Below are 15269 nucleotides of genomic sequence, written 5' to 3' on the forward strand. Positions count from 1 at the left end.
TAAACTACAGTTATTGTTTCTGGTACATCAAAGGCAGAGCACTGAAAAGCAATGCTCCCTCTATCTGCCTCCAGTTACTACTGGGCACTCATACATGATTGAGGAGGGAAGCAATCAGGCTGTGTTCTATGTTAACTTAGGGAGGAGTAAACATGATGAGAACTTAAAGTAACTTCTGAATTACAGTAATACCTCGGTTAACAAAGTACATACATTCCTGGAAATGACTACTTTAACAGAAACTTTGGTATAAGAGGTAGGAATAACATGGAAAAAATAGGGATAGGTTCCTACACCACACACAGAAAAAGCAATTCAACATATTTCAGCAAACATTATATTCAGAACTAACAATACTCATGTCTGAAATGAAACAACCAGGTCAGGTAAGCCTTGCATATGCAGACCACTTGAAGGCTTCTTCCAAAATGCATCCAGGGATGCCTGCCTTGCTTTTTTTCTTTTATCATGTAGCATCTTGTTATAACAATCTAAAGCTTTGAGCAAAGTTCTCTCCGTACGCTTGGCCAGGCAGGCAAGGGACAGCCAGCCCCCGCCCTGTGCTTGGTCTCCCTCTCTCTCTCTCTGCTATCGTCCCCTACACTCGAGCAGCCACATCTGCAATAAACAGTGGTTCCAAGGCACCCGAAGCACTGTTTACTCCGGAGGTGCTTGCTCCACCTGGCAAGAAGTGTCATTCTAGCCACACGTGAGAGAGCTGCCTGCAGCAGCTGCAATCCAGTAGACAAGGAGCTACATTCTGACCATGTCAGAGTATGCGCCCTCCCCACCCAAAAAAGATTTGTTTAAAAGGAGCTTCTTTCCTGGACAATTTAGTAACTGAGATATTACTGTATATTGGATTATTTGTGTTACTGTTTTAAAGGCTGTCTTGGCTCAGCTGCTTTGTTGCATGTTTGCCTCTTGATGAAAACTGTGCTTTAAACTTTGTACCACCCTGTTGAGAATCATTTAGGCCACTTGGTCTTTTGCGGAGTAAAGGGAGCTGTGGGTGTTTTCAATTGGCATGGTAGCTAGGTTGATAATTTCCTGGGGAAAAGTTAAATTTGGACAGATTTCTGGTGATTACTGGACTTTCTCAGAATTTACAGGAAAAACTGGGAAAACTAATTCTACTAATGAAAATTGATGAAACCTATTTTGTATCCATATTATCTCAAACTTACAAAACTGGAAGGGGTCTCAGCTTCAGTTATGAGGTAGTCAAGATAACAGTAACTGAAAAGTGGCTCTCTGATGTAATAGGGAAAGTATTATCTGCCTATTGAAGTAGGTGTGGAGGCCTTAGGCATCTCATATGTGCAACTGACATAAATGGTGCACCAGGCCTAGAGGCCTCTGGAAACATCTGACATAGGAGGGGGATCAAGTTACATCCAGAAAATTCATCATTGAATTGAGAGAGTCATATTCCCAGTCCACCAGTTCCCTGACAGATTCCATTTGGATGAACTTCAAAGTGTGCTGTAAATCCCCCCCGCCCGAATTCAGTAGTACTAATATGCAAGTAGGGTTGCGTCCTCTGTCGCTGGTCTAATTCATTGTACTGTTTGTTTCTGTAAATTTGGCCTGGCATTCATACTACATTGATATACTTGTTCTTCAACACCAATTCATTCTAATTGTATTCCTAGCTTTTCAGCTAGCTTAAAGCTAACAGAGGAGTCTGTGTTCGGTGTTCTCCCCCATTCTTCCTATTTTATTTTCCTTGTACTTGAATAGGTTGCAGTTGTGCTTCTGTCAAACTGCCATCCCTGTTGAAGACTTATTTACCTCTTCATGGGGCTTGGACAGACTCAAGAATTGGTAAACAAATCTGCTTTTCTAAAATGTAATGATAGTGTTATAGTTAATTAGAACAAGACTAGCTTCTGAAGTGTGCAGGGAAGAACTGGAAAATGTCAGATGAATTGCGTCTGTGCAATATGCAGGAAGTAGAACAAGAGTCTGGCTATTATCTCTTAGAACTGCTATGTCAACTGTGTCTAATGGTGAATTCAGTTAAATTGTAACATTCTTTTTCAAGATCTCTGTGCAGTGTCATATATGGGATAAGTGCCTACCAAGAGCTTAACTTGACTCTTAGAGCAGGGAAGGAGAATCTGTGGCCTGCCAGTTTTTGCTAGACTCCTACCAGACTTAGCCAACATGATCAGGGATGATGGGAATTGTAGTCCAATAATATTTGGAGGGCCACAAGTTCCCCATCCCTGTTCTAGAGCTTTAGCCAGAAACTGATGCTTGCCCCTTCCTTTCATATGGATGTCCTGAGTGTATACACATGTCTTTTAGACTGGGGACTGGGAAATTGCATCCAGGTTTCCCCCCTGTTCTGTCACTCTCAAAAGATTTCGCACAGCTTCTCCCCCATGACACTTTGTGAGCTGGCAGTGCAGCAAAATCCCCCCTCTACAACAGGATTTTGATTGCCTCAGACTTTTGAGCAGAGAGTATCTCTTGGGTTTGCTGAGTCTAATGGCCCAATCAAGGTCATAGTAGTGTCAGAGAAATTGTTTCTCCATCCTGCTCTTTCCATAGTCTGTTCTTATATCTGGTGAAAAAAATGTAATTATAGGCAAACAAGAAGTAGTTGGCAAACAAGGACTCTACTCCTGTGAAGATGGCAGTACTGTCTTAGGCTGTAGAATAGATCACCACGGAATTACAGCTGAAAGTCAAAATAAATGCAGGAATTGTAATGATATAATGCTGTAATTTAGAGATGGAAAAGCTAGGGTCCCCCAGATGTTGGCTTCCATTTCTCAGTAGCCTCAGCCACCATGGCCAGTGGTCAAAGATGATGGGAGTTTTGTAGTGCAACAACTTCTGGAGGGCCACAGGTTTCCCATCCCTGTTGTAGTTTTACATAAAGTATCTTCATTTTAAATACTTAGCTACTAGATAGCATTTTGAATAACTAAAGAGGAACACTGGCAATCGTGCAAAGAAGAACATATTTTGAATCCTTATCTCAAAAGATTTCATTGGTAATTCAGAAGAGCTTTTCCGTTTTGAGGCATATGTAGTTGTGTTATGGATTCTCTGCCCTGCCCAGCCTGTTAAATCTTTTGGTTTTGTCCCTTGCTGTGATCATGTTACTCCTTTTTCCCCAAGGTTCAACAATCTAATCTCTCTGTCATCACTGTCAAGTTTCTGCTCATCTTAATACTTCCAATCTTTCCTCTCTTGCTTATCCTCCTGCCTCATAATCCATTCTAGCATTTGACGTCATCCCTCTGCATTCAGTTTTGTTCAGCTGCTTCCTTATTTACATGCCACTTTGCTATGATGAAGGTCCTCTAAATAGCTCACTTCAAAATAAGATCTAATTAAAAATGAAGCTGAAATACAAATTAATAACAAAATATTAAGAACTAAACAGCAGCTGATCAAGGTGACTACTCAAAATTCAGATTGCAAAGCCTGATGAAATACAGTAGGGCCCCGCTTATATGGCGGGTTAGGGACCAGCCCCCCGCCCTAAAATGAAAATCGCCGTAAAGCAGAACCCATAGACTATAATGGGGCCGTCGCGCGAAAATGATGTCAAAACGTCGCAAAAGAGCAAAAATCGGCTTTAAAATAGAAAACGAAAGCCGCTGCATTAGCATAATGCCGGGAAGCGAAGCGCCGGGAAGCAGGGCCCTACTGTAGATAAATGTTCAGACTTCCGAAAGCAAGATGGGAACCTGTGGTTCTCCAATTGTGAGAGTCCCAAGCCCTGTTGTGGCCAGGGGTTGGGGATGATGGGAGATTACCTATGGAAGCAAGTTGATCTTCAATTCATTTGGTGGGGATGGGGGGTAGTATATAGAAAGTAGTGTTACCTTAAAGGTATCTGGAATCCTGACTTGGATAGTCTGGGATGGCATCTCCATGTTAGATTTTTCTTCAAGCCTAATTACTGAGGAAAGATGATATTTGTGGATCTTTCAACTCCCAAGGTGCAGTGTCCACAGAGATTACCCTATTCCCACAAAGCAATTAGATTTGAAAACAACCTTCTATTGATACCAATAAAAGGATGCTTTCGAGCCTCAATTCCAATGGTTAAGGTGCTGGAGTATGACCTGGGAGACCAGGGTTCGAATCCCCACACAGCCATGAGGCACACTGGGTGACCTTGGGCCAGTCACTGCCCCTCAGCCTCAGAGGGAGGCAATGGTAAACCACTTCTGAATACTGCTTACCATGAAAACCCTATTCATAGGGTCGCCATAAGTCAGGATCGACTTGAAGGCAGTCCATTTCCATTTTTTTTCATTGATACCAATAAAAGGATGTTTTCAAGCCTAAATTCCAATGCAGTGGTTGTTTTTGCTGGGGGGAACCCACATACCCTGTGCTGGAATTAGGCTAAATGATGCTTGGAAATGGGTGTCAGCAGAAGGTTTTCAAACCTAAATTTTGCATAGGGGAGAAGGATGAGGAGAATTTATGACTAGGGATTTATGACCATTGGTGATACCACCTCTGTCTGCTGCCCAGTTGGCATTGATCCATGACAGTGCCTTTTCAGTGGTGGTTCCCAGTTTGTGGAATGCCCTCCCTGGTGAGATGTCTGTCTCCCTCATAACTGACTTTCAGGAGAAATTTAAAGACATTTTTCTTTACCCAGGCATTTAATGGCTGATATATATTGGGTGTGATGAACTTGAAATTAGTAACTGTGAGAGTAAGTGTTTTTAGATTATTTCTCATGCTTACTATGGGAAGTTAGATATGTCCTGCTGATCCTCATTGTGGAGATGCAGCTGTTAAAGGCACAAGAACACTGCCAACCCTAAACCAAAACCTAGGCTGTTGTCCTCTACCCACTTACCTGGGAGTAAGTCCTGTTAAACACAGAGACTTGCTTCTGAGTACACATGTATACCATTGTACTATAAGTTAACTATACAGTGATTTCTTAATGAGGGTCTGGCTTTAGGTCCTGCACAGCAAGAGACATGTTTACGCCTCTTTTACAAAGTTTATACATTTTGCATTTGCTATTTGGGGAGGGAATTCTTTAATGTCCACCTGCACTTACTATATCATTGTATTTGCAGAAAATAACTTCTAGGGAGTGCCTGATCTCAGACAAACCCACCACAGGAAAGAAGCATCCTGGTTGATAGGTTTAAAAAAAGGAAAAACTGCAGAGATTTTAAGGACTACTAGAAAATAAGACAGAAGCAGGAAAAGTGCTGTAAAGGGGAGGAGAAAACAGCAGCTGTTTAGGACACCAAGGATTCCTGTTGTCTGGTGTCTAAAGAACTCACTTATAAATTACAACTATAACTTCAGTCATTGGCTAAAAACATTGACAGGTGGGAGCAACTTGGCTAACTCATCTCACAAAAATTGCTTAGAAGGGTATCTACATGTTTTGCTTTATAACCTTCTTTCTAGGAAGGCTAGAGTCTTGCTTTTTTTCAAAAATTGGAAGTTTAGAGTCTGAGACACCTGTTTGGAACTGCCCATGCACCCATGGATGCCGTGTTGCCAAACCCTTTGCTACAAAAATCCTACTTAAAATAGTTTGGGAGTGAAAACTCCACTTAGATCTCCCACAATCCTCTTCTGTATTGCCACCTGTAATAAATATATATACACTAACGTACCTATATCTATCTGTAGAGTATAGTCAGCTGCCTTTTCCCTCTAAGCTACATCCTATGATGAAATTAGCAGATGCTGATTTACTATACTATACATACATTGATAGCAGTGTGTGGACAACATAACAGTTGTGTCCCTGCCACAATTTGAAACACTTGCTTTTATATAGCAATTGCAATCTATTGCTGGCTTGGGAATAAATCCCATCAAATTTGGTAGCGCTTCTGAATAAACTTGCATTGGACTGAGTGATGCATGATACACTGCTCCATTCTTGCTTTAGCTATAGTTTAAAACCTTTTGTTCAGACATGCATTTTGGCTGCTATGTTTGCAGATCAGTGACTTAACTGTTCTTCTGTTGAAAATTCCTGAAATCTAAATTATACAAGCTTGTAAAAATAAGTAGCACTTGAGAAACTCAGCATTCAAGGTATGAAATTCCTTAGCTTATGTTCCTGTATGCGTGTCCAGTAAAACACTTTATCTATGTTATGGTTGTAAATTAACTGCAGAATTCTCCTTATAAACGTACTTAATTTTTCAGAATGAGGTGCATTCAGACAAGTCTTACTGAAAGTTTTATAAGTGCTTAGGTTTAATAGTAATAGCTGCCCTCATATAAATATTGGTATAACTTTTCTGGTGTTTGTATATCTGTTTGGGGCATGCTGTACTTAGAGGATAGAGTCTTAACTCTTACAAAAATATTTTAATGTTGAATGAGTTTCCTGTAAAGTAAATTGCCAAACTGGGTTCATGATTAACCTAGATACACTGGCATTATTATTCTATTCTTTTTTCAAGCTGTGTAGCAGTCTCTGACTCTCTCCCTCACTTCCCCCCCCTTACACACCCACACCCAAACACTAGCCTCTGTATTGGATTAATGACATAGTTCAGATAAGTACAGTTCTAGGATGAAAAAAATTGCATTCTTCCAAGCAGCTTATAGCAATATATGATGGATTTCTTAATTTTATCCTTGCAAGATCCCTGTGAAGTAGGTTAGGCTGAGAGATAGTGACTGGCCCAAGATTACCTAATGCAGGGACCACTGACCTGGTGCCTGTGGCTTCATTGGTGCCCTTGAAAGCATTCCTTGGCACTGTGGTGTCTGTGGGCATCTGGTCGGTGACACTCTGTTTTTTGAGTTTTGAGGGGAAATGGAGTAGGGGAAATTAATGGAGTTTCTATGCAATGGAAAAACAACCCCACCCTTTCCAGGTGCAGGCTTGGTTTGTCTTTGTGCTTGTCATTCTTTCTGAGGAGCAAAACAAACCCTGGTTTCTACCCAACTATGAAGGGCCTGGGACTTGGAACTTGGGGGTGGATTGTTCCTGCATTTCCAAGGCACTCAAAATGGCTTGGCAGTGCATAATAGCAACAAGCCTTAGACTTCCCCTCTGGTATTGAGGATGAGAGATGGGACTTGTTCTGTGCCCCTGAGGTGCTTGCAACACCACAGTAGTGGAACAAGCCCCAGCTCTTTTCCCAACCCTTATTTATTTATAACAATATTTGTATATTGCTATTTCATTAAAAATGTCAAAGCGGTTTACAACGCTTGAGTTATAAACGAAGATGATACTCACTCCTCCAGCTCCAAGATTGGGAGGAAGGTATGATTGAATATTTGTTGCAGTGAGCATAATAGTGGACCAGCACATTTTTAAAGTTCTGCTACTCTTTTGGCTATTTCTGCCACATATGTCAAATGCCGTACACTGAACTATGAAAGACCAGTGCAACTGGTCACTAGTATTCTCCATCACTTCATTATTGTTGGTTAAAAAGGCATTCTCACAGTGTCCTGTCCTCCAGGAAACTCCAGACTGAGTAAAATCAATTTCAGAGGGCTACGTGAGAGTCTCATGCACATTTCAGAGTGACAGTTGTGGGTCTGTAAGCTTACCATTTTGTCTTTACAAGGCCCGATACTGTACACTCACTCTCAAGCACACACTCCAAAAGAAGACAAACACATATAAACCGGAAAAAAATAATGTTCTCTGCAGCCTGCTACTAGATTAATAAGTGTGGAGGAAATTATCACCCATTCATTCTAGTAGTAGGTGCCCCCCTGAGATTTTTGTGGCTGCTATATTGAATTGGCCTTCTTAAAGAGAGTGTATTAAATCTTCTTACAACTAAGGAAATAGCTGGAAAAGCTCATATTCTGTAGTGCATTCTACTACTTAGTCCAAAGTATCTCCAGCCATTTTTTGTTTTTCATTTTTTCCATTTGCTAAATTGTCCCTGAAGCCCAATCCAAACTGTTCATATTACAAGTGCTCTTCTCTTGGCACGCATTCAGTTTCTGGCTTAGTTTGCAATCTGCTGTTGATGGCAGAAATGAGGCAAAAGTATTCTAATTTTTTTTAAAGTAAATGCCCAAGAAATAATGCTTAACTTTCCATCCTCTTGCTCTATAAATCATCTAGTGCTGTAGGATAACCATATTTTTGCATTCCATGAATGTCAAAGTGATGCTTACCAGCTGCATTTATTTCTGCTTATTCCTAAATTATTTCCAAAGGGTACTGCATTAGTTTATTTCTGTGTGTGCTTTATAATATGCTAATATTTCTTCTTCAAATAGAAGTTTCAACATTAACCTTCTTAAGTGGAAATGGTTTGTATCCGACATGACATCTCACCTTTAAGGCAATAATTTAAAATTATGAGTTTGCATTTCAAATCTTTCAACAACTGGTTTTGTCAGAAACATATTTTGTATGACCAGTCCCTTAATGGAAAAGTGTATGATAAAATGAGACTTAGTAATTTGATGGTGGGCACCCTGATACCAACCTTATTTATATTTAAACAATACTTGCTTAAACTGCTCTGTCTAAAGGAGGCTGGGTTGTATAGTGGTTAGTATAACTTTGTCTTTGCTTTACCTACATCTGAGGCTTTCGAGTCAGTGTGGTATCCACAGCCACCAGTATGGCTGCCAGTACCTCCTCAGTAAATATCCCGTCAAATCCTCAACGCATGAGAAATTGTGTTTTCATCCTGCTCAGCTCCTGTTTACACTAGCTCAACCTCTCCTGTTCTGCCCTTTCCCCGCAAACATGTCCGTATTTCATTAGATGCCATGATTGAGCACCTACACTTCCATCTATTCTGAACAGAGGAGACATACAAAGAGCTTTTATTTGTGAGTGAGCATGGCGTCAACTAATGTCTGTTTCCCATTGATGCAAAGTTTGTTGTCTTGTCTTTTTCTGCTCTTTGAAAAGTAGCAGTCATTTTGTGAATGGCATCCATGGCACTTTCTCAAAAATTTCAAATGTGCCCACTGGCCCCAAAAGGCTGGCAACCCTAAAGGGATGTTTGGTAGGCATGTTGACGACAATAAGGAAGTGGTGATATTCTTGTTTCCCTATTGTAGGCTTATACAGGCAAGCCTTTTGTCAGTAGTAGTACGTAAAATAGCAAGCCTTGGCAGGATATAGGTCCAACCACAACCGTGCGCAGTTAGTACCTTGTAATGACCTCTGTGTAAGGCAGATGTGCCAGTCTGTACACTCAGATATTTCACAAGAGACCTTAATCTGGGCAATTTGATTTAAGAACTAGAGAGGTTGTGGACAGATGTTACAGAGGCGCAAGGATTTACCCTTGGGAGTAGTATTAAGGTTCTGGCTGCTTATGGTGGTGTCTTCTGGCCATTTTTAGTTTATCTCCCTTCCCTCAGGTTTTCTGTCTCTGCATACTTGATTAGCAAAATATCTTGGTTTACTTCCTGTACTTTATATCTCTATGCATCATTGTCACTATCGCTATACTAAAACATTTTTTAAAACTAGGATGAAAATCTCTTTACACTTCCATTGTAGAGTACTTTTTTAAAGTTCAAAAAAATTGAAACATCCCTATTATGTACAAAAATGTCAGTGATTACTTGTTCCCTTTTCCTTTTTAGATCGTGAGGACCAATCGATTCTCTGCACGTAAGTAAATATATTTTCTTGGTCAGCTTTCTTCTCTGGTAGCATGGTGATGAGGACTACAATGTGTCAGATACTTTTGGACACTTTTTCTTATTAGAGTTATACAAGAGTTATTCAGTGAACATAATTAAATGTTCTCTTGGAAGGCAGAGAGCGTTATTACCAAACCATGTATTGCAATCTCTTTGCAAGAAGCAGCCTTTGACATTCTTCCCTTATTAAGAATTAGATCTAGTGTATACAAACCTTTGTAAAATCATACTGAAGGTAGTGACAGAGAATGGTGAAGACGTCTTAACGGTTTCTTGTTGAAAATGGTGATAGCATATGTTTCCAAGATGCACCAGAGATGAGAATATGTGTATGTATATCTGGATTAGTGTTAATGCCTCTTTTCTTACAAGCAGATTAAATTTTGGGGCTAGATGTTATATTCAACATACAGCTGTCCCCTCCTCCTCCATAATGCCTAGTAAAATTACTCTGTGCTGTCAGTGTTGAGTGCTTTTCTGCTCTTCTCTGCCATTGGCAGCCAGTGATGTGAAGCAGTGATGGAGAAATGCAGAATATTGTGTCACAATACAAGGTATGTTCTATTAAACAATATGGAGGGAGAACTGTATGCAGTTGCTTAGCAAATTTAGGGCTAAATCAGGCAGTAAACCTTTTTATCCCACACCCAAACCTGTGTTTCATATACTAGGGTTACTAGCTGTAATGGAAGCTGCTAATTGTTTTTTTATAGGAAAAAAGTGGTATTACTTGATTTGAAAATCACTTTCAGGAATTTCCTTTTGTATTTGTATAATCTCTTAATAGGTATCTTTTTGCTGATAAAGGAATGAATTGTATATAAATATTTTATATAGTGTTTTTCTAGAATACGTAACGTTCTTCACATAAGATATATGGCCTAGAAAGGCATTACTTGCATAATTTACCATTTACAGTGCAATCCTAACCATGTCTACTCATAATTAAGTCCTTATGAATTCAGTTGAGTTTACTCCCAGGTAAGGAATTAGGACTGCAGCCTCAGTGGTCTACACTTTAGAGGAATTACTTGCTTTGAGATCTTGAGCCATGCCCTAGCAATATCTAGTGAGTTGCTACTCTGTTACTAATTAGTTACTAGTTATGTATTTGTGGCTGCTAAGAAGTGGAAGACATCTGTCATTGCCTATTATATTGTTCAATCTATACATTGTATAGAGATTTTTTTAAATGGAATTAGGATGTCAATTGCAAATGATCAGATGAAAACTGAGTAAGAAACCAAGAAAAAGGAAGTGCCTATAAAGTGGCCACATTTACTCTTGTTGCACAAAAATGAAGGGTGATTTACATTTTTGTTATAGTCTTAACTCTTCTCTTGCTGCAACATTAAGTACACATTGATAATACACAAGGCCCTGAGATATAACATTGTACAATATTACAAGCAAATATGGTATAATTGTCAGGGGGGGTTCCTTTATGACAGCTGGGATGAAAGCTTCTTTTTAGGACTCTTAATGTACTGATTTCTTAAATTTGTTTTTTTTTTAATGGCCACTGTAAAATGCCAATTATCCCCCATATTGCAGATGAGGTACTATTAAATAGTGGTTTGCTAGGCTATCCATTGGCTTCATGGAGGTGAGACTGGAAGTGGGACACAGCTCACTTCTCATTCTCTGAATTGTTATGCTATCTCCTGTTGTGAGCCACCTCTTGGTGCAGCTTGTTACCATGGCTTTGGGACGGAGTGGGTTATAAATCTATTTATATTATGCAGGTGAGATGAAGATGAGTGATCTCCAGCTAGTTAAGGGGTTAATGAGGGGTAGCAAGAATAATACTTTGGGGTTTTTTACTTGCTTGGAGAATATATAACCACACTTCACTCTATCAGTGTCATTCAAATGGTTGGTGAGGCAGTAATCTTTCCCTTGTATCTCAAACCTCTGGCATCTTCCCTTCATAATTTATAGATTTATAATGATTACAGAAGCCAAGAGGCAAGGACATTGGTTATGTAGGGGGAGATGAAGGGACTAATGAAGCCTGCAGTCTGTCTTTTGAGGATCAGGGACTCATTTGTCACTTAACAAAACCAATGAAAAAGGTAAAAAATGTAAATGTTTTAGATTAGTCGGTTGGGTCCCCATACAGAACTAATAAGGAAAATAAATGAATATAGGTCTCCAGTATATCACAAGCCTACTTGGCAGTGAAGTATGAAAATCTACGTAGATAATGAAATGATCCAAGAGTATTCTAAGGAGGGTGTGTGTGTCCTCTTTCATCAGGTATTAATATTCCAGGAAATCTTGTACAGTATAGTTCACCATCTGGCATCAATACACTCTAGGGAAACAAAGTTAACTTCATTTTCAGCTGTCCAGCCATTCCTTATATATATAAAAAATAGAACCTGCCCTTGCCAGACTGGCTATCTGCTTAAATATAGATAGGCCTTGTAAAATGGATTAGAAAATAGGGCTGTTTAAACATGAAGTGTTCACTCTCTCTTATGAAAATATTTAAAATTCTGATACCCAACAAAGCATAAGGAAGTTTGGTGCTTGTTCTCAAGTTACTACTTTGCGTAGAGCAATATATACCCATGTATGAAAAAGCCTTATGTAAGGTAGAGTTAAGAATGGCTGTGCAAGTTTGTATATTGGTTCAGGTAATTTCTCTTTGGTTCTTAGTCTGTGTATGAATTTGTCTCGACTTTTCTTTGTTTCTAAGCAATTGAAACAGGAGGAACAAACTTGAGTATTTTGATTCTTGCTCTGCTTTAATGGTCAAGCTATAATATGGCAGGAAAGGGCTCTTGGACCACTACACCCTTCAGTTAGTGGTAGGGAAAGATTCAAATATTTCCTGAGTGGCTGGGGTGGCTTGGAATGTCACTAGGGTTTTAGTCCTTAACCACTAGATGACTGAATGCAGCTTTTAAAAGCTCAGTATGTCTGATTTTCATTATTCAAAATACCAAATCAACCTTCCAAGTTTGCCTTGCTGCCCTTTTAAAGTATGTCTCTAGCACTTTGATGCTGAAATTTCCAGTTTGCACGGGAAATTATGAAAAGCAGAAGCTTAGACTTACAAAGCAAGAAAGTTGTCGTATATGCTTGCTGACCTCTACCTATATTAACCATGACGTAACTCATACCGATTATGCATAGTAGTGGACGTCCTCCAGAAAATGCTAATGCTCTCTTCTCTGCTGGAACTCTGAGCTAATCAAGTCATCCAAGGGTAGTGCAACGGGACTCCCCCTTCTTCTCCGCTGGGGCATGTGGGAGGAGGAGAGGAGGAAGTCCCATTGTGCTAGCGGGAAGCTTCCTTAGTGCTGTGTTGGATACAGCCCGGTAATAATCCTTCCCCCTCCCCACATTCTCACCATTTCCACTGTATATGGATTTCTTCTGCTTTAGTCTGGGAACCTAGTGGTGAAATTCTAACCTTTATGGCTGTGATGCTTAATTGGGTAGCCAATGACAACTGAAGTTTCAGTAATTGCAAAGATGTGGTTGAATAAGATGCTTGAGGACATAGTTTCTGTGGCCTGCATAGTTCTGGCCTTTTGTATTTCCTGAGTGCAAGAGTCCTCTCCCAATCCTGCTCAGTGACTTAGTGATACTAACTGTTGAATATAACACCCTTTCAAATTGATTTAGGCTTGTTTGTTAATAATGGTAGTATCATTGCCAATTGGGGTAAGAAGAATGCTGCTGCCCAAATTTTTAAGTGGACTAAGGCTAGTACTTCAGTTTTACAAAGCTTCAGGCCACTAGCATACTCTATAACAGTGCCGATGTGTTAGACATTCTAATGCAAGACCACCTGGGAGGAAGTTTATAGGGCAGCAATCTGGATTTCCTGCATTTTTTTTTCATGAGACATTACAAAACTGGCATATCTTTGAGGTGCCCTGTACCCAGATCATTTGGATTAATTTCTTTGTTCCTTTTTGGGAATAGTTGGGAGAATTATTCTCTAGGTATGTTTCAACCTGTCCCTCCTTTAATTATTGATGAGTTCTGCTTTGATGTAACACAGTGAAGTCATAGTGAAGATGGTTCAAGGAGAACAACTCACAACTAAGTACTCAATTGGTCATTCTCTTGTGGTTGTTATTGTTGGCATTTGAATACACCTGTTTGTAGCAATCTAAGGGAAATACTGTTCTAACATTAGGTTTTCTGATACAGAGTATCTCCTCCTGAGTTTCTTTAGAGAGTTTGCAGGAAGTGATGGATTACTCCTAGAGGCAGCATTTTAAAAACAAATGACTTGTTTTCCTGCGTTACAGAGCAAAGCCCTATATGTTTGCAGTAGAACTAGAGCTATACTAAGGAGGACATCTCACAGGAAAGGACACAGTTGTCCACTTTCCAGGTTTGCAGTTAAAAGAAATGAAAAGACAGTACGGAATATGGACTATTGTCGTTGAAGGGTTCTCAAACTCAAGTTTGTAGTTTTGGAATGTTTCTGGATCCATTGTTACATCTAAAACTCAAGGTTCTGACTAGACTTGAGTAATCTTTTAAATCTGGCATACCGGCATCAAGTTTTCATCTGGTTTAGATTTTGCAGCAATCCACTAGTGCCTCGGTAAATAGTGAATTTACCTACACTAGTGTAATGAATTCTCTGTTGGACCTCCTACAATGTCTTTTCAGTTGGCACAGAATGCAGCAAGCTGCCGCCTTGACAGGAGGAGTTGTAGGGAGAATGTTATTTACTGCTTTAGAATCTCTGCTAGCATCCTTCTATTTTTTAAATGTAATTTAAGGTGATGGTTTAGCCTAAAGAACAGATTCCATCTACTTTTAGAAGAAAAATATTTTTCTGATATTTCCCTTCTCATCTATTTGTTGTGCAAAGTTTGGATGCAATGGCTATTCCAACTGTGAAACTGCCTTCTCTCAGAAGATTGATGGTCAAGTCTGAAGTCTATTGTGAGAAACAGTAAGGTCTGTTATTCCATTTGGCTCTGGAAATAAGAGTTAAGGCAGTGGGGTCAAGAGAATTTGCGCTACAGTTGTACTGTACTGGTGCTTCGCTTCCTGGCATTCTGCTAATGCGGCGGCTTTCATTCCCTGTTTTAAAGCCGATTTTCGCGCGACGCATCCCATTATACTCAATGGGGTTCTGCTTTACGGCGGGGGTCCAGAACGGAACCTGCTGTATAAGCGGGGCCCGCCTGTACTCGTATTTGTTTTTAGTCTCCTTTTAGTTGGATACTTTGTGCACAATGTTTAATGACATTGACCCATCTTGCAAGGAGTGTTTGAGACCTGACAAATTGTAATTCTAGTGACAGGGCCCCGCTGCTATAGTAATTAGGACTTAAGTTCTGTTCCACTGCTTGGTAGGGAAGTGAAGGAATGGAACACAGCATTCTACCACTGTAGACCTATGTTCTGAGGGCTGAATACATTCATATTGATATAGTGCAGTCTGCAAGCAGTTGTGATAATGTTAGGATGAACTGCAGTGAAACTAGAGGATTGTTCTTGGAGGGTGTGTGTATTTATAAATTTTATAAATTTTATATTGATTACTTGTGCTACTAAAAATATACAGATATTGAAGGGTTTTTTTAAAAAAAATTAATCTCTGTTGCTGACTCCTAGGACTGCAACATTTTCTTACGAAGTTGCCATTTGCTGCATCTCACCTGATA

At 39.8% G+C, this 15269-nt stretch overlaps 1 protein-coding gene across 4 annotated transcripts in view; it reads left to right on the plus strand.

Annotated features, from left to right (window-relative positions):
- Nucleotides 1-15269, plus strand: part of MYH10 (myosin heavy chain 10) — a 111467-nt gene that overhangs the window by 24385 nt on the left and 71813 nt on the right. For all 4 annotated transcript variants that reach the window (XM_061616517.1, XM_061616518.1, XM_061616520.1 and 1 more), the window contains exon 4: nucleotides 9559-9586. In XM_061616517.1, coding sequence (XP_061472501.1) covers nucleotides 9559-9586 — 28 coding nt within the window. The remainder of the gene's footprint in view (nucleotides 1-9558; nucleotides 9587-15269) is intronic.

The sequence above is a fragment of the Rhineura floridana genome, chromosome 3 (assembly GCF_030035675.1).
Source record: "Rhineura floridana isolate rRhiFlo1 chromosome 3, rRhiFlo1.hap2, whole genome shotgun sequence".
In the NCBI taxonomy this organism is placed as follows: Eukaryota; Metazoa; Chordata; class Lepidosauria; order Squamata; family Rhineuridae; genus Rhineura; species Rhineura floridana.